The sequence below is a fragment of the Mastigoproctus giganteus genome, chromosome 5 (assembly GCF_048544385.1).
Source record: "Mastigoproctus giganteus isolate SK-2022 chromosome 5, ASM4854438v1, whole genome shotgun sequence".
In the NCBI taxonomy this organism is placed as follows: Eukaryota; Metazoa; Arthropoda; class Arachnida; order Uropygi; family Thelyphonidae; genus Mastigoproctus; species Mastigoproctus giganteus.
The window spans coordinates 227,096,965-227,118,307 of NC_143579.1; the positions used below are offsets into that span (position 1 = coordinate 227,096,965).

The 21,343-nt window shown below is 34.0% G+C and overlaps 1 protein-coding gene across 1 annotated transcript in view; it reads right to left on the reverse strand.

Moving 5' to 3' along the window:
- IntS1 (integrator complex subunit 1) overlaps positions 1 to 21,343 on the reverse strand; it is a 194,235-nt gene that overhangs the window by 38,444 nt on the left and 134,448 nt on the right. The window contains exons 32-36 of the mRNA XM_090373768.1: positions 18,715 to 18,896; positions 17,660 to 17,734; positions 13,204 to 13,299; positions 8,166 to 8,391; positions 3,507 to 3,654 (exon numbers count right to left, since the gene is read on the reverse strand). Of these exons, the coding sequence (XP_090229894.1) occupies positions 3,507 to 3,654; positions 8,166 to 8,391; positions 13,204 to 13,299; positions 17,660 to 17,734; positions 18,715 to 18,896 (727 nt within the window). The remainder of the gene's footprint in view (positions 1 to 3,506; positions 3,655 to 8,165; positions 8,392 to 13,203; positions 13,300 to 17,659; positions 17,735 to 18,714; positions 18,897 to 21,343) is intronic.

The window sequence follows — 21,343 nt, forward strand, 5'->3', positions numbered from 1 at the left end:
TAACCTAACTGCCCTCTTCTGAATGGAATCAAGAAGCCTGAGAGAGGTTTTGGGGGCACCACCCCAGATGTGGGAACAATATTCCATGGCAGGGCGGATTTGCGATTTATACAGAGTGAGCAGCTGTTTGGGAGAAAAGTAACGCCGAGAGCGAAAGAGAAAACCAAGTTTTTTAGATGCAGAGGAAGCAATATTTGTAATGTGCTTGTGCCAAGAGAGATTAGAAATCAGGGTAATCCCCAAAAGAGATATATCATTTTGCCTAGAAATCGGAGTGTTACTAAAGATAAGCATAGGAGCAGAAGAATCCTTTTTGCGAGATATAAGACAAGATTGAGTTTTAGAAGGGTTGAAATCAACTAAGTTGTCTTTGCCCCACTGGAGAATTACCTGAAGATCGGCATTTACGGAATTGGCAGCAGATTTTCGAGAACTTGAAGCTGATTGAGCTGGACAAGGTTTCTCAAAATGGAAAGTTGAATGCAATGTGCTATCATCGGCAAAACTATGGATAGGATTTCCAGTCAATGGAAGAAGGTCATTGATATATAAGAGGAAAAGAGTGGGGGAAAGAAGTGAACCTTGGGGGACACCGGCACTAGTGGAGAAGTTAGAAGACAGAGAGCCATCTACCATCACCCTCAGTGAGCGATCAGAGAGAAAACTGGATAACCAATTACTAAAAACAGTTGGCAAACCATAAGATGGAAGCTTGTTTAGAAGACCTTTATGCCAAACACGATCAAAAGCCTTTGAGATGTCAAGAGCAACTACTTGTGTTTCACCGAACCTTTCCATTGAATTAGTCCATAAATGGGTAACATAAGCCAGAATATCACTAGTGGATCGACACTGACGGAATCCATACTGGCGATCGTTGATCAGACGGAAGGTTTCTAGGTAGTTTAAGAGTTGGCGGTTAATTGATTTCTCCATTACTTTAGAAAGAGTAGAAGTAATTGCAATGGGACGATAATTGGATGGGACGGATTTGTCACCCTTTTTAGGAACTGGCTGGATATGAGCAAATTTCCAAGCAGAAGGAAAAACACCTTTGGAATAAGAAAGTGAAAAAAGGCGGCAAAGAATAGGAGTAAGTTCAGGAGCACAGGTTTTGAGAACAAGTGGAGAAATACCATCAGGACCTGGAGCTTTCTTAGCATCAAGATTCATCAAAATCCTTCTGATATCCTTTTGACGGAAGACCACAGGAGGCATTGAATGGAGCGTGTTAGGAATGGTGGGAGGTGTTTTACCAAGATCATTAATACATGAGCTCAAAGAAAAATGGGATGCTAGCAGGTCAGCTTTATCCTTGACTGAAGTGACAACAGAACCATCTGGTTTGGACAGAGGTGGGAGCAGAGATGGGCAAAAGTTGCGGCCAATAGCTTTGGCAAGAGACCAGAATGCTCGGCTACCATTAGGGCAAGAAGCAAGTTTTCTACTCTTAGCCTGTTCAAACTCTAGTTTGGACTGATTAATAACTGCTTTACAATTGTTGCAAGCTTTGGTGTAGGCAGAAAATGAAACTGAAGAATTAGAAACAAGCCAATTACGATATGCAACGTTCTTCTCTTGGACAGCCTTAGCACATTTATTGGAAAACCAAGGTTTAGATAAAGGACGAGATTTTAAAGTGGAGTGTGGGATAAAGGATTCCATTCCTGCAAGAATAATTTCACTGACACGATCTGAACAAACGTTGACATCAGAAGTTTTGAAACAGTAATCAGACCAAGGAAAAGAAGAAAAGAAGTCTCGCAGGTCATCCCATTTTGCATTCTTGTAATGCCAAACAATACGAGGTTGGGAATAGCCATGAGATAAAGGTTCCACTGGAGAAGAGGCAATCACCAAGTTGTGATCTGAAGTGCCTAAAGGACCTCTCACTTCAACCTTGTACTTAGAAGGGTTGTTTGTGAGAAAAAGATCAAGCGTATTGGCTGTATGATTAGGATTGTCCGGTATTCTTGTAGGTAAATGAACAATCTGTGCTAGGTCATTAGTAATTGCAAAAGCCTCAGCATCTCGATCTGCTGGGTCGGTGTGACTAGAAAACGGAAGCCAGCTGGAGTTGTGAACGTTAAAATCACCAAGGAAAATTACCTCACTGTTAGGAAAGTTGGACTGGAGAAAGTCAAGTTGCAAAGAGAGGAAGTCAAAGAGCTCCAAGTGATTAGTGGAGTTGGGAGAACGGTAGAGACAACAGATGAATTTTACACAATGAGGTAGAGAGATTTTAGGCCAGAGAAGATCAAAGAGAGGAGATTCCAAATTGCCAAGTCTCTGACAGGGAATATCAGAACGGACATATGCACAAGTACCACCTTTGAGGCGAAAGGAATTATACAGCAAATAATTTGGACATCTGAGATGAGCAGTAGTTGAATCAACTGATAACTGAGATTCAGTCAGATAAAGTACATGGGGTTTGGAAGACTGCAAGTGGAAATGGACATCGTTGAGATTAGAATTGAGACCACGTATATTTGTGAAATGAATTAGGAAGTCCTTGGGAGGTTTAGATCTTTTCGCAGATAAGCTAGCTCTATTATTTTGACAATTCATGGTGTATTCAATAGTAACCAATGAACATTACCAATGATGAATAATAAAATCACAAATGGTACCATAAATGTGCTAAATGAAAAGTGGATAGCCTTGATATTTTTAACAGGAACCAAGAAACTGTTCTCCCATAAGCTCAAACATAGACCCAAAATGTATGCATAAAAATCGTAACAGTGTGATATAATTTAAATCGAAATTCATACACTTATGTTCAGTCTCTCCAAAAAGCATACGAATTTTGATTTGTTTTCGACTATTCTGTGCCAGTACAATTCTATAGTATTATGATATAATTCATTTTTTATCTCTGTAGCTGGAGTAAACATACCTGCCAATATCTACCACCATATGAAACAGGGTTTGGAAAGGAAGCATTACCAAGGAAGAATAGCTGTGTATAACTGGTCCTTTTACTAGACAAAATAGTGTGTCAGTTAGCCATTGCTCAAATTTTAAATGACACAAGGAATCAACCATTTTATATATATTTTTTTGAGTGATATTGATATTTGTGTTCACGTAGGATTTTTATTACTGATGATTGGTTGATCCCAGTATTTTGTTGAAGTGTAATCCAAAAAACTGCAATGGCCATTAAAGCCCATACCTATACAGATATTAAATTTTGGATTCCAAAAACCAGTTTCCATTTCTGGCAAGGTCCAAATACAAGTTGAAGACAGTATACAGGAACAAATTACATGGCAATATGTTCCAGGTATTTTTAAAATGCAAAAAACAAGTATCTTAAAAAGTTAAACCAGTTCCTGTTCAAGATTGCTCATTCAATTTGTCACTGCCACACAATAATTTAAATTTGGATAATTTTAAGATAATCTGTAAGAATATTTTGAAAAATAAAAAAAAGCTAATTCCTTACGAGAAATAAAATTTTCAAAATAACTGTTTATTAAATTTGTTAGCCAGCTTACCTGTTTGCAACCATTACAGTCTCCACAAGCAATCTTGTCATAGCAATTACAAGTTCCTGAGTATCTCCTTTAGCAACTCTGTCTCGTGCTACTTCTTTCAAAACTTCTTCTAATCTAGCTGGCTCCATTTGCTCCACTTTTCTAATTACTAGAATTCAAACAAAATAGAAGCACTAGAATTAAAATTTTAAATGAATAAACATCCGTTTAAAAAAGTTCTTTCAGACTTCCCTCTAGAAAAAAATCAGCTTTAATTTTATTTTTCACAGCACAATGGCCACTAGAAAAAGCATAACAATTTTTTCCAGATCTGATAATTTTCTTTTTGTTTTCTCTTTTACAAATTTATCATATGTATATCATAAATGTGTTTGTAAATGCATAAAGTGCCTTTGTCTCTATTTTCACCATGTCCGCCCATCCATTCACATGTAACAACCCAATCTCAGAGAGCTGATTTTCATTAAATTTTATATATGACTCCTTTTTTACAAAGTTTTGTTGGGCCATTCAAAATTTCATTAAATTGGACAAAGAGAAATTTGATAATTTTTTTACACATATCTATATGTAAATGAAAACATGTTTTGGATGTTTAGGCATTATTCAATAAGGAAAAGTTGGACTGACACCAAATTTTCATCAAATCATTTGTTGGCATTTTTATTACTTTTATATCAGGGTCAATAATAAATATTATCACTATTTCGAAAGATTTCAGTGCATCTGGCATGTGAATGTTATCAAAAAAGCATATATTAAAAATATATGCTTTTTTGATAACATTCACAGGCCAGGTGCACTGAAATCTTTTTAAAATTTTCTCACATATTTTTAATATTTTAAAGCTTTGGGATTGGCGTGTGTATTTCATGGATATTAGCATTAGTAGAGGCATATGATGCAAGAAAGAAAGCTTATGCAGCATCAGCCAAAAAAAAAAAAAAAAACACCTCCCATTTCACCACTCCATTTGTTCCAAATGCCTATCCAGCTCAGCTTTAAATTTATTTAGGCTATCAACTTCCACAACAAAGGATGGAAGTCTGTTACACCAATCAACTACTTGCTGGCTAAAGGCAAATTTCCACACATCTATTCTACAACTGTCTTTTCTCAACTTGAAACTGTGCCCCCTCAGGTTCTTAATCTGAGCAAGAGGAAGAATCCCATTAGCATTCAGCTTCCTCAACCCATTCAAGGCCTTATACACCTCAATCAGATCACCTCGCAGGTGTCTACTCTCCAGGCGCTGCAATTTGAAGAGCTTAAGCCTTTCTTGGTAAGAGCACCCTTTTGTTCCCCCTCACCAACCAACCTTGTTGACCTTCTTTGTACTCATTCTAGCAATTCTACATCCTTCCTAAAATGAGGCCTCCAGACCTGTACACAGTACTCTAGGTGTGGCCTGACCATTGCCTTGTATAACGGGATAATCACCTCCCTGTCCCTGCTAGAAAAATTCCTATATATCATTGACAAGACTCCATGACCTGCCCTGGCAGCCTGTCTGCACTGGTCAGCGAATATATGACTGCACAATTACCCCCAGGTCTATTTCGCTTTCCACTTCCCTGAGTGTACCACCATATAGTTGGTACATTTCTCTTTGGTTATTGCTATCCATATGCAGTACTTTGCATTTGTCAATGTTAAACTTCAGTTGCCACTTCTCAGCCCATTTGTCCAACTTATCTAGATCCAGTTGGAGTAGCATACTGTCTTTACTGTCATTAACAACCCTGCCAACCTTTGTATCATCTGCAAACTTGGACATTAAACCTGATATACCTTCATCAATATCATTGATAAATATACAAAACAACAATGGGTCTAACACTGAACCCTGGGGAACTCCACTAATAACATTTGTCCATGAAGAGTAGTGTCCATTGATTACCACTCTCTGTCGTCTCCCACTCAACCATCCCTTTATCCACTGTAGCAACTTATCCTTAATGCCATACCTCTCCAATATGTACAGCAGTCTTCCATGTGCAATAGTATCAAAAGCTTTCCTGAAATCGAGCATATGATATCAAAATTATTTTTGGAATTCAGTTCCTTTGTGACCACATCATAGTATCCAATCAAATTGGTCAGACAATACCTCCATTTAAAAAATCCATGCTGTGTCTTAACTATTACTGCAGTCTTGTCTAGATGATCCTGCAATGCTTCTTTAACCAGTGATTTCATTATTTCCCCCGGAACAGGTTAAACTAACACGTCTATAGTTACTTGTGTCAACTTTTGAACCCACTTTGTGAATTGGTGATAGATCTGCACACCTCCAGTTCATGGGGACTTCTCCCTCGAGTCCAAGGAAGCTCTCATAATTATGGCTAAGGGTTTGCTTACTTCCTTTGCTGTCTCCTTTAATATAACTGGATAGATCCCGTCCACCCCCAAGTGCCTTTTTTATGTTTAACTTCAACAATTTCTCCTCCACTTTACTCTCAGTTATTACAAAATCTCTTAGCTCCTTGTTAGAGTTTGAAAAACTTCTGGCACTCCCCCTCATTGAATAACTCCTCACGTGTGAATGTAGAGGCAAAATACTCATTCAGTTTATCAGCTATCTGAGCACGATCATCAATAGTCAACCCATCTATGTTAAGTGGTCCAATTTGATTCATCCCTTTCCTTCTAGAGTTTACATAAGTAAAGAACTCTTTCCTGTTTTTCTTTGCATCCTTTGCCAAAGATTTCTCATAATCTGCCTTTGCCTGCCTAACCTCCTTTGTGACTTGATTACAGACAAGCTTATATCTGCCATAGGTTTGTGTTACCTGATAATTTATACGCATCCCATACATTTTTCTTCTCTGCTACAAGCCTCATTAATTAATCTGACACACATTTAGGCCTGAACCTTGAACAGTATTTCTTAGTTAGAATGAAAAGCCTAGTAGCCTCCAAACCCCTGAAGGCTTCCCATTTAGAATTCAACATTGGTAACATCATCAGTTGATCCCACTGTACAGAATTTAAAAACTGTCTGAGAACCCTGCAGTCGCCTTTAAGAAAGCAAAAACCCTTCACTTTAGCCTTGGTGGTAGTTACATCTTTAAGTAATTCCCACATCAGTACATTGTGATCACTGTCACCCAGTGGTTCCTTTATCTGCAAATCCTTAATGCATGAATAATCACTGCTGATAATCAGATCAAGAGTATTACTCCCTCTGGTTGCCTCTCGAACATGTTGCTGTAGAAAACAGTCATCCAATAAATCCACAAAAGTCTTGCTAGTGTGTGAGTGATCAACCCACAAGTTCCAGTCAATATCTGGAAAGTTAAAATCCCCCATTATAAAACATTCTGATTTACTGGCCCACTCTGCACAATTTCTCATTATACTCATCAGATTCATTAGGCCTATAACACACACCTACTCTCATTTTTCCTTTCCCAGTGCTTATGTCACACCAAACAGACTCAACATTGCATTGTCCACCAGCATCAATTGGATGCACTTCCTTACATTTTATGTGTTTCTTAACTAACAGCATAACCCCTCCTCCTTTCCTGTCCTGTTTATCCTTTCTGTATGTATTGTACTCCCCAAATTCCAATTCTGCACTGCTTATGTCTGTGTGACACCATGTCTCTGATATCCCAACAATATTTGCATTTGATGTCTTGACTAGCACTTCAAGCTCATCAAATTCATTAACTATACTCCTAGCATTGGTGTACATGCAAGTATACATGCACTTGTTTCTACTCTTAGTTACCCTAACACAGCCCATATATTTATTTGCTCCACAATGATTCCTGGAAGTCTCCATTGCCTTGCTTTCCATGCTGCTCCTCATTCCAATAGAAGCAGTGCAAGAAATCACTTTTGCCTCTGCCTGCGGCCACTGTTAACCTTTTAATCTGTGTATCCCCCCCCCAAAGCTAGCAGTTTTCCGACCCACCTAAAACTGCCTCGATAGCATCAGAAAATATTCTTGCACCCTTTCTATTTAAGTCTACCCCATCCCTGTAGAAGCACTCTCCTGTCAACAATTTGTCTTAATTTTGAAAAATTAATAGTGATGATTTGGAGATTCTAAACTTTTGGTAATTTAAATGTAAAATTTCAGCTGAATCAGCAATCATGTACATTTTATGCCCTTCAAGCACATATATGGTAAGTGAAACATATATGTATGCAAAGTTATATTACGCAACTTATTGGTTCTAATTAATCACAAATTCATTAGTGAATTTATGATTAATGACAAGCTTCATTCTAAGCTTGTTAACACAAAGTTGCTAAAATGATAACACTGCTCAATAATAAATATCATATCAAAATTAGGAAAGAAAACCACATTTACTATAACTTTCAGGAATAAATATCCATTTTGTAAACATGAAGGAAGTGTGATTTCCTTTCCTTATTGTGAAGTTTTCAAACCAGATGATGCCCTACAAATCTCACATCTCTTATAATATCAATACACTTCAAAACTAAATTTCGTTCAAATGTAATCCTAAACATTAAAAATTAATAAACCAATATTCCACTGACATCATAAATGGGTTGAAAGGAAGACAATGGAAACTTATTAAAATTTTAATAATGCTTTTTTAATGTTTTTTTTTTTAAATATTTTTAAGTTACTAAATTAGAGCAATGACTAATTTTTACAATAATAAAAATCACCTTCAATTATATCCTCTGCCGAGGGATGGATGCTAGACTTGATTTTATGTAAAAGCTGTCTCCATTCTTGTGAGTCTGTTGGTCCTACTACACCTGTGTGCTTGGCCACAAAATGCTTCACTATAGCTAACAGTGGACTACTGCTCACTTCTTCAGAAAGAGATATGAACTGATGGCAAACCCAAAGTAATCGAGATACTAGTGGACTTGTTACATCTGATGTATCCTATGAAAGTAATAAATACACGCAGCAAAATAAAGGGAAGCATAGTTACATAAAGGAAGAGGAAAAAATAGAGAACAGTTAAAAGAAAGGAAGTACAGTCTCAGGTTTTATAGTAGTTACTGCTACTCTTGTTAAATATAACTCAAAAAAACAAATTTCTCTATTGATAAAAATCATAAAATAATAAATTTTGCTATTCAATCTGTAACCATACACAACAGTGATTTTCTTTTCCATATATGGTGGCATCCTCTTGCTAATGGGAAGTTATCCCAATCATAACCTTAAAAATCAGCAAGAAATAATTAAAAATTGTTCACTTTTTGATGCAACTTTTATTTTCAATCTTTTCTTAAGATAAATATTAAAAATTCATTTTCTTATAGTAAAAACAAATGTTTTAAATTATCTTTTGAAAATAAAACAGCCTCAGCAATTTGCACACATTTTTTTATTCCTTCTTATGTACACATATATATTATTTCCATTATTATCTTTAACTGAGAGCCATCAAAATGTTGATTGAAAAATATGTGCTCCAACCATCTGATAATAACCAGACTCTTCTGTGATGCAAAGTGAGAGGATGTGCAGATTGGCTGCATTGCCATAAAGCATTAAGAGCATGCACAGCAGTGACTAGAAGTGAGAGGTGCACACTAATTTTAAATTCATATTTTTCAGCACATCTATACAATTATCAAGTTATTAGTTCTGCTTCTTTTCTTTTTTTTTTTTTTTTTTTTTTTTTGTGCAATAACTAACAATGATTTCTGAAATTTTCTTTTGATAAAATTAGAGTAAACACTTTTGCTGAAAGTTATTGAGAATATCAGCTGTGTGTGGACTGAGTACACAAAGAGCAGGACATTGCTGAAGGTCATGTGGAGCTTCAAAAACCCTGCATGATCAGCTCCGTATGAATATAGGGAAAACAGCAGCTTCAATTTAAGCTATTATAAGAACACTGAAATATGTATACCAAAAATATTCTTTTTTTTTTTAAATGCTCAATATGACTAGATTTCTTGCTTTTCTTTCTTCTGATTTATGCCACTATATATATATATATATATAGTAGACTTAATTTTGAACTATTAAAAAATGGAGAATGCAAGCTCCGAGTTTTTTTTTTTTTTTTTTTTCAACATTACTTTGCATTCCAAACAAGTTGTTGTTGTTGTTGTTATTTGGTTTTTAGGAGCATTAGCAATTAAGGCCATACTGCTCTGGGGATATGCGGTGGTCATTCTCTAACCTTTCCGCATCCTCCGTATTTGGTGGATCATGGGCTCAAACCCCGGTCTAATCAAGAAGCATTTGCTACGCACTGCTGCTCCTGCCCACATGGCTATGGAGGTTCCTTTCCAAACAAGCTCACAATTGCAAATACACACTAATGCATTCACTTTATTCTCTATGATTTAAAACTCTAAATCTTTCAGTATATGCGTCCACTTTCTTAAAACTTTCCAAAAAAAAAAAAAAAGAAGATTCTTTATCACTAAGTTAGAAATGATTGATTAACACTGCCTAGTTTTGCATCATTTGTATATTCATGCATACCCCTACATTTACACATGGATTAATTACATCTGTTGTTTTATATATTTACCAATGATATTGATGAAGGTATATCAGGCTTAATGTCGAAGTTCGCAGATAATACAAAGGTTAGCAGGTTCATTAATGACAGTGTGCTACTGCAACAGGATCTAGAAAATTTGGGCATATAGGCTGATATGTGGCAACTGATGTTTAGCATGATACTACACTTAGGGTGGTAGAAAATGAAAAAGATCTGAGAGTAATTGTGCAGTCAGATATGAAGTTTTCTGAGCAATGCAAACAGGCTGCCAGAGCAGGTCATGGGGTATAGTCAATGATATACAGGAATGTTGCTAGTAGGGAAAAGGAGGTGATTAACCCTTTGTATAAGGCAATGGTCAGGCTACACCTTGAGTACTGCATACAAGTCTGGAGGCCTCATTTTAGGAAGGATGTAGAGTTGCTGAGTGAGTACAGAGAAGGGAAACAAGATTGGTGAGGGGAACGAAGGGGTGGTCTTATCAAGAAAGGCTTAAATTGTGCAAATTGCAGTGTCTGGAGACTAGGCACCTGCAAGGTGATCTGATTGAGGTGTATAAGGCCTCGAATGGGTTGAGCAGGCTCAATTCTGATGGGATTCTTCCTCTTGCTCGGATTACGAACCTTGAGGGAGCATAAATTCAAACTGAGGAAAGACAGTTGTAGAATAGATGTGTGAAAATTTGCTTTTAGCCAGCGTTGGTTAATTGCTGGAACAAACTTTCATCTGTCATTGTGGAAGTTGATAGCTTAAATAATTCAAGGAGGAACTGGACAAACTTTTAAAGAGAATGGACGTGTGAAATGTTTTTTTTTTTTTGGCTAATGCTACATAAGCTCATATTCTTGCTTGCTTGCATCACATGCCTCCATTACTACTACATAGTATAAACACAGCAAGGATGGTAAAGAACATTCACTGCACATGTTGCAGTAAATTACAATTTTTTTAAAGTCATTTGGAAACATAGAATAACCTGCATTTATTGAACTAATATATAGCTAACTAATTATATTTCTAAAGAATGCCTTCTTTGCAACCACATAAACACAAATAATTATTTATATGCCTCTATGGTAGTGGTTGCAATAGGCTTACTCTCAAACAAGGGCACTCCTAGAGACAAAATTAAGTGATATAATCTATTGGTGATATCAACTTAAGAGTTCATATAACCAATCAAACTTTATAAATCTGGATTAAGTTAGAATAACTGCTACTTTTGCATCTGAGACAATACAGGTTTCTGGATGCTTCCCGAATCATTTTTTCTGCAGGTGCCCTTTCTTCTCATTGGGAAGGAATCCTATACATCTACATGGTAATTATTCTGGATGAGTCAAGGAAAACTAAAGGTATAAATGACTCTTATAAGAGTATATAAAAGCTATTAGGTAAAAGAATACTGGCCGAGCGATCCCTATGTGCCCTGGATCTGCCCTACTGATCTTTCAAACTGAGGCTGTGGAATTTTGTCAGGAAAAGTGTAGTGAATTTCAACAAACAACATCTAAACTTACTCAAAGAACAGATTTTTGACTTCTTTAAAAATTCCAATCCATTAGGAAAATCCTAATAAGAGGATAACACTGAGGAATTGAGGAATAATAATGTTAAAAATAAACATTATTATTTATTATTTTTGGAAAGATTAAAATAAAAGGTTACCATTTGCTCTTTCTATTTTTTTTTTTTTTTTCAAAAACAAATTACAGAATCAGAATATTCCCAAAAAAAAACTGAAAGTAAAATTTTCCCTGCAGAGGGTCAAGTCTGTACTTTCTCAGGCTATGCTGACTGTGTGTGTGTGTGTGTGTGTGTGTGTGTGTGTGTGTGTGTGTGTGTGTGTGTGTGTGTGCATCACACGTGTATATGTAATACAATTCAACTGGTTTTTTTTGTTGTTGTTGTTGTTTCTGGGTCATAATAACATGCTCAGCTTTCATTCATAATAATATGATATTAAAATTCATCATCACCATCTACTTGAGAGTATTTAAAAACAAATTACTGAGTACAGGTCAATTTTTGTGCAATATTATCAAGTAAGATGCCAGTTTCATAAATAAACAAATAAACTACTCGGCCCATGTGTGGACAATTTTAAAAATGACTACAAACACTATTATTTAATAACTGAAATAAAATACAATTAATGCTTCTTAACAACCATAAATTAGCAATTAATAAATCACCATTAGCTTTTGGATGTCCTTGTACGTGCATTTTTGTAGTACAAAAGGTCCTCTAAAAACAGGTTATATAGGGTCTGTTCAAAAAGTATCCAAACTGCTACAATACAGTGACAATAAGCTTACTCACAGGGTGAGCAACTAATTAATCCCCTTTGAAATAATGCTCCTTTTGAGGCAATGCATTTGGCCCAATGATTTACTCATCCTTGGAAGCACTTCTGGAAAGTCAATTTTGATATTAGTTGAAAGCTGAGTCATTCCATTACTCTTTATTGTTTGCATATGTCGTCAAACTGATGTCTTTTCAGGGTAATTTTTTTTTTTTCAGTCTAAAAAAACAAAATTAACAAGGAACCATATCTTATGAATTGTAGGTTGCTGGACTTCAGTGTTTGGCCAAAAATTTGTTATAAGTAGTGACAAATGCAATAGCACATTACTGTGATGAAGATCAGTCTTTAGAATTCCACTTTCCATTCTTTTTCTTCAAACTTCATCACAAAGATATCTTAGAACTTCAATGCAGAACCCTTTATTAACTGTTTCTCCCTTTGGAGCATATTACTAGTGGACAACACCCTCACAGAAAATGCTAGAACATAGCCTTCATTTTTAAGAGTACTTGTTGCACTTTTTTTTTTCCAGCCAGTCAACAGCTTGTGTACATCCTATTGCAGAGTCCTCATATGCCATTTTGAGATCAAATGTTTCACTTCCAGTTTTCTGATATTAAAGCAAAATTTAACACACTTATGTTTAGTGCACTCCAACATTTTGAAACATGATGAGATGTGAAAACATGGTCTTGTGATTGGTTAAGAATAATAGAAATTATTCCATAAGTGAGTGAACAGCTTATTGAATGAAGTAACTCTGTTGTCCCAATCTTGAACAATACTTTCTGAATAGATCCTGTAATTGGTTTCCAACATAATAGAGAGAGAGAGAGAGAGAGAGAGAGAGAGAGAGAGAGAGAGAGAGAGAGAGAGAGAGAGAGAGAGAGAGAGAGAGAGAGAGAGATGAGCTTACCTGTGAAGCTGTAGCAAGACGAAACAAAACAGAAGAAAAGGATGACTTTCTGTGCAATGCGTATACAAAAGAATTTTTCTGTGCTCCTTGTAATAGCTAAAGACCGTAAAAAGACTAATTAAAACTCATTAAAATATTACCATGAAATGTAGCTTTTTTTTAAAATGCAAAAACAGAAGAATCACATAAATCACTTTGTGCCTTGTGATTACAGAAAAAAAACGCAGGAAATAAACTGTATATACAGTAGAACATCGGTTATCCAGAATAATTTGAAAGGCTGATTTTTTTTTTTCTTCTTCTTCTTTTTTTATTAATGGTAGTATTTGAGACAAATCTTTATTATGCTACGAGAGTATTTCTGCCTGTTTTTTTTTTTTTTTTAGTTTAAGTTGTATATCTCGTGAAATGTCAGATTGGGACTGATGGGTTTTCTCGGAAACCATGAGTGATAGAGTTTAGTCATTCGCTTTCATGAACCCAATTTTCTATGACATATTTTGTTCTCTTCATTTCATATTATGTTTAGTTTAGTTCCAGATTCGATAAGAATAATATTGGCCCGAAACTGTGTGATTTTTTTTTTTTTTTTTTTAAGGTAAAATGTCAACGAAAAGAAAGAGCACTGAAATGTGCAGAAAACCAGGAAGAATGCGGCATAATCAATTTGATATCATTAAGGAAATTGAGAGATTTAGCAAACAAATAGGTCACAACAAATGAAACAAAAAATTATCGAAGATTATTTTTAAAAATTACTTTAAATTTTTTCCACATAAAATTTGCAGTAAAATTATTTTAAATTTTTTCCACATTAAATTTGCATATTTGAATATACATACATATGTAAATTTTCAAATTTTTATGTATAAGTTATTATTAATTTTTTAATTAACTAAATTCATTTTTTTCACATTATTTAAAGTATTTTTGTTTTATTTTAATACATTATAACAGAATTTATTTAATTTTACCTTATGTTTGATTATCCAGAAAATTTTCCTATCCAGAAGACGTCTGACATTAATTATTCGAAATAACTGATGCTCTACTGTATCTACTACTACCACTGACAAAGTTTTCCAAACTGTGAGCAGGACTTATATTCCTGGGGTGGGTCAGAATCCCAACAATACTGATTTACTGCAAAATTATTATATTTCTCAGATAAAAACATTATATATACACTTCTGCCTAAAAGTTTGGAATCACAGCATATGCCAACAGTTTTCATTAATTTTTTTTTAAAATTAGTTACGACAATGTAAGGCTTAATATAAAAAAATAACACACTACAAAGTATTTTAAGATTTTTTATTAAAGCACTGAAAAATTTACAGCAAAAAATATTGAAATGATTAATATTAACAGCTATGCTGATTTTTCATAAAAATATCCTCTGTGAGATTTTATTACTGCCTTACACAGATATGGCATTCCTGGTGATTAATTTTATAATAGTTTCTTGATTAACATTATTCCAAGCAATCTGCAAGGTTTCCCATAAATTTTGTGAAGATAGGCAGACTTCACAAACTTGACAGTCTAGATGATCCCATAAAAGGTCTATTGGGTCAGGCAACTGGGGTGGCCACACCATGATTTACAATACCACCTCCTGTTGTTTAGGTGCCAGAAAGTACCCTGCACAGCAGCTTAAAGTTGTGCTTCAGGTGTTGTAACATAAAATTTCTTCCACAAAGTCAAAGACCAAAGGATGTTACATTATGTTTAAGAATGTCTTTATAGCCTTCTTTTCTTAAAATTTCTTCAATTCTGACAATGTCGCCCACTCCAGAAAAACAGAAATACCCCAGATCATGATGGAACTACCACTGTGCTTGAATGTAGGCACTAAACAAAAGTCATACTATTTTTTTTTTTCTTCAGCTGATCATCTCTCAAACTCCATGCCTGGATCCAAAAATTTCAAATTTGAATTCATTTGTCTACAGTGCATTTTTACACTCTTCAATTGTCCAATGTTGATGGCTCTTAGTCTACAGCAACCATTTATTTTGATTTTGACTTTACAGTTTTAATAAGGGTTTTTGAACTGCTATATGACCATGAAGTCCTACTTATGACAAAGTTTTACAGTGGATGTAGACATGGAAGTTTCTCTGTTCCTATCAAACTCAGCTTGGATATTACATGCAGTAAGTGTAAGTTGTCGAATGCATTTAGAAATCAGTTATGGTCATATCTTGCGCTTCTGTTGTTACGTGTGGTCATCCTGATTGTGGTTTATCTTTTAAACTGCTAGTCTCCTTGAATCATCGAACAGTAGCTTGTACTACTTTAAATGAAATAACTAATTTTTTGTCAATACTTCTCATCAAATAACTTTCTTTATACAGAGTTATAATAGCATTTATTTTTCAACACTCAGTTTCTTATTTCTTGTCACATTTATCACAAAACATATAAATCTTACACCAAATAATCTTATTGAGTGATGGGTGTTCAATTTTATAAATTACTGCTCATACTCCTTAATTTATATTATTAACACTCTAGAAACACAACAGTCTATAATATTGAAATACTTTCACTTTCTAGATATTCTACAATGTTCTATCACATTAAAGAGTCTTCTACACCTTTCTGGCATATTCTCAAATATTCTAGAAATTTCTTAAATATTATTTAAGTTTTTTGACTTTTATACATAACAGAAAATATTTTAATAAAAATTGGTAAACAAGTTGGTCCTATTTTAATAAAAACTTTGAAAATTATGAAAAATGAAATTTGATTCCAAACTTTTAGGCAGGAATGTATATGGAGGAGGGCAAAGAGAAGGAGAAACATATATATTAGAAATATAAAATAAGTTATCCAGTTTGCCTCAAACCTCCTCCTATTTTACTATCAATTTTGCCTGCTTCATTGTCATGTTTATCCATTACTGGAAAAAGTAAGTTTCGGTCAGCAAGTGTTTTAGACAGCTCACAATGGAAAACAACATAGCATGAAATGTGCTATATATTAGATGTTTTTTTTGTAAATGCTTGTTTGGTATATGTTATCCAGTTGTATAACTGTTTTTTCAGTTTTAATTTTATTCTTAATTATAGTTAAAAACTAATTAATTATAGCTAAAAACAATTAAATTATTAGAAAAAATACATACTTGTTATATCAAGGTAATTAGTATCTTCTCCATTACCTTGATATAACAACTTTTAACTTTCAGTGAGTGTTTTTCTTTAGTTTTGTTAAAAATTTTAAAACTGCAAAAACATAAGATATGAAAATCTGTCTCACTGCAAAAGTAAATGAGCATGCTGAAATATGACTTGGCAAACAACTAGGGAAAGGGTCAAGGTTAACTGCCGTGCCTTTGTTTCACAGGTGGTACTTGGTGTGGTTGCATGCACAGTCTTGTTATTAAATAGCCACACCTCATATATGGACTACACCATAAGTGAGGTTTATGAAATCCCTGAAGATCTCAATTCCATATCAATTATGGCAGATTCCAATTTCAAGGATATCACATTACTCTGAATTAGGATATGAAGGTGTCAATTTTTTTTTTTTTTCCCAGCCAAGATATAAAGTTCTTATAATAAAGAATGCAACATGATTGGTGTATTCTTTTTCATTGGTAAGTAACAAGTGGCATAATATTATCCTTCACCTTTCTCTCCTTTTTAGCTTATTAATGCATTGCATTTGAATTTTACGACCAAACTATTCTTCCTGATTATATTCACAAATAAGCACTGATTTACCCATAACCAATTCCTATTTCTGGACTGGATACTGTTTATTATACGGTTGGGCTTGTCTGTTTTTAAAATTCTTGCAAATTAAACATGGTCATGGTTTAAAATCAACCCAAAGTTGGGCAAAAACTAGTAACAATTTTGTCAAAATTTTAATCCCAAGCTTTGTTTCACATTAAATTATTAGTTAAAACAAATTACTTACATCCTTCATAATAAATAAAAACATGTAATTCCTATCTCTTTAAGATTACAGTCAAGTATTATGTCACCCATAAAATGAGAAAATTTATTAATCTAAAATATTAGATAATAATATTCATAACTAATACTTAAAATTAAATTTTAAATTAACAAGAATTTCATATTATCTCTGAATGGAATATCCCACCATTTTTTTCATGGCAGTGGATGGGGGTAGACCACATAACGGAAACATGTAACAAGAGCAGTTATTTGTGGTGGCAGTGATAGTGCTGAATACACTCAATAATAGTATTCATTTAATAACAATAAATAAATAAATACATTTCCATTTCTGCTCCAGATGGTTAAGGCCAGAAGAGTTTATAATATCATTGTAATTGTTTTATTCAGCTGATATACCAATGCAGTGGCTAATAATGTGCCATGCACTTTTTATGGTGGTGTATGGTTTTATTCTTGTAATGCACAAATTTGTGTCCATATATATTAACCCAGAACCACAACTTAATACTAACCTGTTCACATGTAGTTATAAATTCTGCAACTGCACCATGGTCTGTAGATTTTCTCAGAATGTCTTGGGACAATGCCTGCATTAAAAAAAAAAAAAAAAAACATAGAGTGAATGGTAAGATGGAAAAAAAATAACATACACTGAAATCCAAAAAAATTGAGGCATCAAGAAAAAGATGTACTTGACACAATGCTATCAAAAACCAATAAATAAAAACCAATACCCACAGACTTTTAGAAATCAGAATTTAGAAAGCTTTTAATACTAATCTGTTATCCAGCTGGCATTGACTGGAGAAGGACTCCAAAATCTTTTTTTCCAAATTAATAAGTAATTCATGTGTATCATACAATCCTATTGAGGAAATTACATGTATAAAATGCAGTAAACTGTATTTTAAACTTATTTCCTTCATTCATTATAAAATTATTATATTTTTTATTATATGTTATTTAGCTATTAATTTTTGTTTGATTACATAGCATCAGCTACAGAAAATTTATGCATTCTGGGACATTTTCTGAAAGGAAGTGGGATTAGAGGAGCCACTACTAAGTATAGCATATAAAAAGAGTCAAAATGATTAATTATTCAGGAAGGAACCCTGCTCTCTGCTTCAGACCAGCTACCTACAATCCTGATTGATGAGGCCTAAAGAATTCCTTCAGTCATTGTGTGAATGGAATCCAGACTTCTCCAAAGTGGTAGATGGCAATCTACTATGCTAAGCTGACATAAAGAACACAAGTATATTAAATTATAAAATCTGATAATGATGTTGCATACAAATGTCTCAGTATGAGTAGTCATCCATATATTGTAGTTAGCCAATATGGAAAATTTAGCAATAAGTCACAATTTAATGCTTTTTGAGTGAAAGGATGAGCTAAGTGAAAAATATACAATATAGCTGAAAAACACATCAGAAAGTGATGTATCACATTCAACTGTGATACATCACACTTTGTTGGTGATGGAAAATCTCAAACAAGGATGAGAGAACTTCAACACTCCTTATACTTGCCAAATGTAAAACAAAACATGAATATTACTTACCTTCTGTAATCCCTTAAAAAGCTCTTGCTCTTGTTTAGCACTTAAAATCCCTGAAGTAGTGTCAATCCCAAACAGCTGTAATGTAGACATAAAAATTGAATCCACACGAATTGGTACAGGTGGCTTAGGAGGAGCTCGTTGAATCACTGGGGTCTGGGCTGGAGGTGTTGCAACTTTCATCTCTGATTAGATTGGGACAAATTTGAAAAACAAAAATAAAATTCTTCAGTGAATGTGTTTCCATTTGCAAATATGAACACTTGAAAATATTTTTAATTGAATATTTTTATACAATGTATAGAGAAACTTTGTAATATAAATATACATATGTATATTTTATCTGTTATCTGATGAAATGTAAAAGATGAAGCAGAAGGGTTCTTTAATATCTTAGAAAGAGCAGTAAAAACTAATGACAAAGAAAGACTAGTGGTGGTTAGAGATTTAAAAGGGAAGACAGGAAATGACAATTGCATCAACAGAGATATTTTAGGGAAATATGGAGAATAAAGTAAAACTAACAATAATGGTAAAAGCGTACTAGAATGTTGTTCAAGCTATGCACTTTTAATTAAAAATCCTGTTTTAGCATAAAGATAGCCAGATGTGGATGGAGTATAACAGACAAAAATAGTATATCTGACTATATTATTACAAAAAATGATCTTAAGCAACTAGTTGAAGATAAAAAGGAATATACAGAAATTTAAGATAGCCATCATCTTGTAGTGAGCAATTAAAAATGTGCCAAAAACAAGAGGTATAAAAAAATTATTAAAATAAATAAATATTGAAACGTTCTCATGTTTGCCAACAGTCATTAAATATAGAAGGCATCTTGTTCAAAAGTTAAATGGCATTTCTGATGCTAACATGACTTTAGAGGAAGAAATTTTAGATGAAGATGAAGAGAATTTAGATGAAGAATTTCTTCATCTAAGTTCTCTTAAATCAAGAATTTAAGAGAACTTCCTAGTGGAAACTGCAATAGAGATATATGAGGAGGTCTGTAAAGACAGAAAATTCAGAACTTCATGATGGATCCAAGAAGCAATTAGAGAAGAGAAAAAGTATTAAAATAAACTTTTAGCAATTAAAATTGCTAAAATATTAAATTCTTATTGGAATATAAAGAAAAGTGCAAGAGCTCAGAAATACATTTCTGAAAGAGGCTAAAGAAAAATCTTGGAAAGATATTTTGAAAAAAATATGGAAAACAAATATCTTGAGGGTGGGAAAAGGTTTTGGTGTTTAGTTAAAATCTAAACAGTAAAAAAAAAAAAAAAAAATAGGTGGAAAAAACCATATCACTGAGGTAGAAAATGCCATGGAAGATATTAAGTGTGGAAGGGCAGTAAGTGTAGATGAAATCAGATGCCTCTATCTATATATAGTAAGAGTAATAGTAGAGGCATGTGATGCAAGGAAGCAAGCTTCCGTAGCATCAACCAAAAAAAAAAAAAAAAAATTCACACATCTCTTCCCTCTAAATATTTGTCCAGTTCCTCCTTGAATTTATTTAAGCTATCAACTTCCACAACAACAGATGGAAGTTTGTTCCAGCAATCAACCACCAGGTGACTAAAGGCAAATTTCCGCACATCTATTCTACAATGTCTTTCCTCAATTTGAATTTATGCCCCCCCAAGGTTCGTAATCTGAGCAAGAGGAAGAATTCCATCAGAATTGAGCTTGCTCAACCCATTCAAGGCCTTATACACCTCAATCAGATCACCTTGCAGGTGCCTATCTCCAGACACTGCAATTTGCACAATTTAAGCCTTTCTTGGTAAGACCACCCTTCGTTCCCTTCACCAATCTTACTGCCCTTCTCTGTACTTGCTCAAGCAACTCTACATCCTTCCTAAAATGAGACCTCCATGACCTGCTCTGGTAGCCTGTCTGCACTGCTCCGAAAATTTCATATCTGACTGCACAATTACTCCCAGGTCTTTTTCATTTTCTACCACCCCAAGTGTAGTTACACACAGTTGGTACATTTCTCTGGGGTTACTTCTACCCATATGCAGTACTTTGCATTTGTCAATGTTAAACTTCGGCTGCCGCTTTTCAGACCATCTGCCCAACTTTTCTAGATCGTGTTGCAGTAGCACACTGTCATTAACAACCCTGCAAACCTTTGTATCATCTGCAAACTTGGATATTAAGCCTGATATATATATATATATATATATATATATATATATATATATATATATATATATATATATATATATATATAATAGTAAAAGTATAATATGTATTATATAGATGCTGAATATGTATCTAAACATAACAGTATACAGTGGGCCTTAATATTGGCCACAGTATACAGTGGGCCAAAATAATTTATAAACACTAAGATAGCCTGTGTAGGTCTACAATGCCATACCCTGGAAATAAACATATAATTAGTGATAATATATAAATATATAATACAATAATGATTATGTAGCTAATTATTGATATATAGATACATTGAAAGGGACTTTTTCTAGGGCTAACCCCTTTCAAATATATTCCACCAATAATTAACAGAGCTATCTATTTTTGATTGCCATCTGCCTGTTTAACTAAGTCCAATTATTAAACTTAAACATAAAGGCTAATTTGGTTATAATTTAAATTT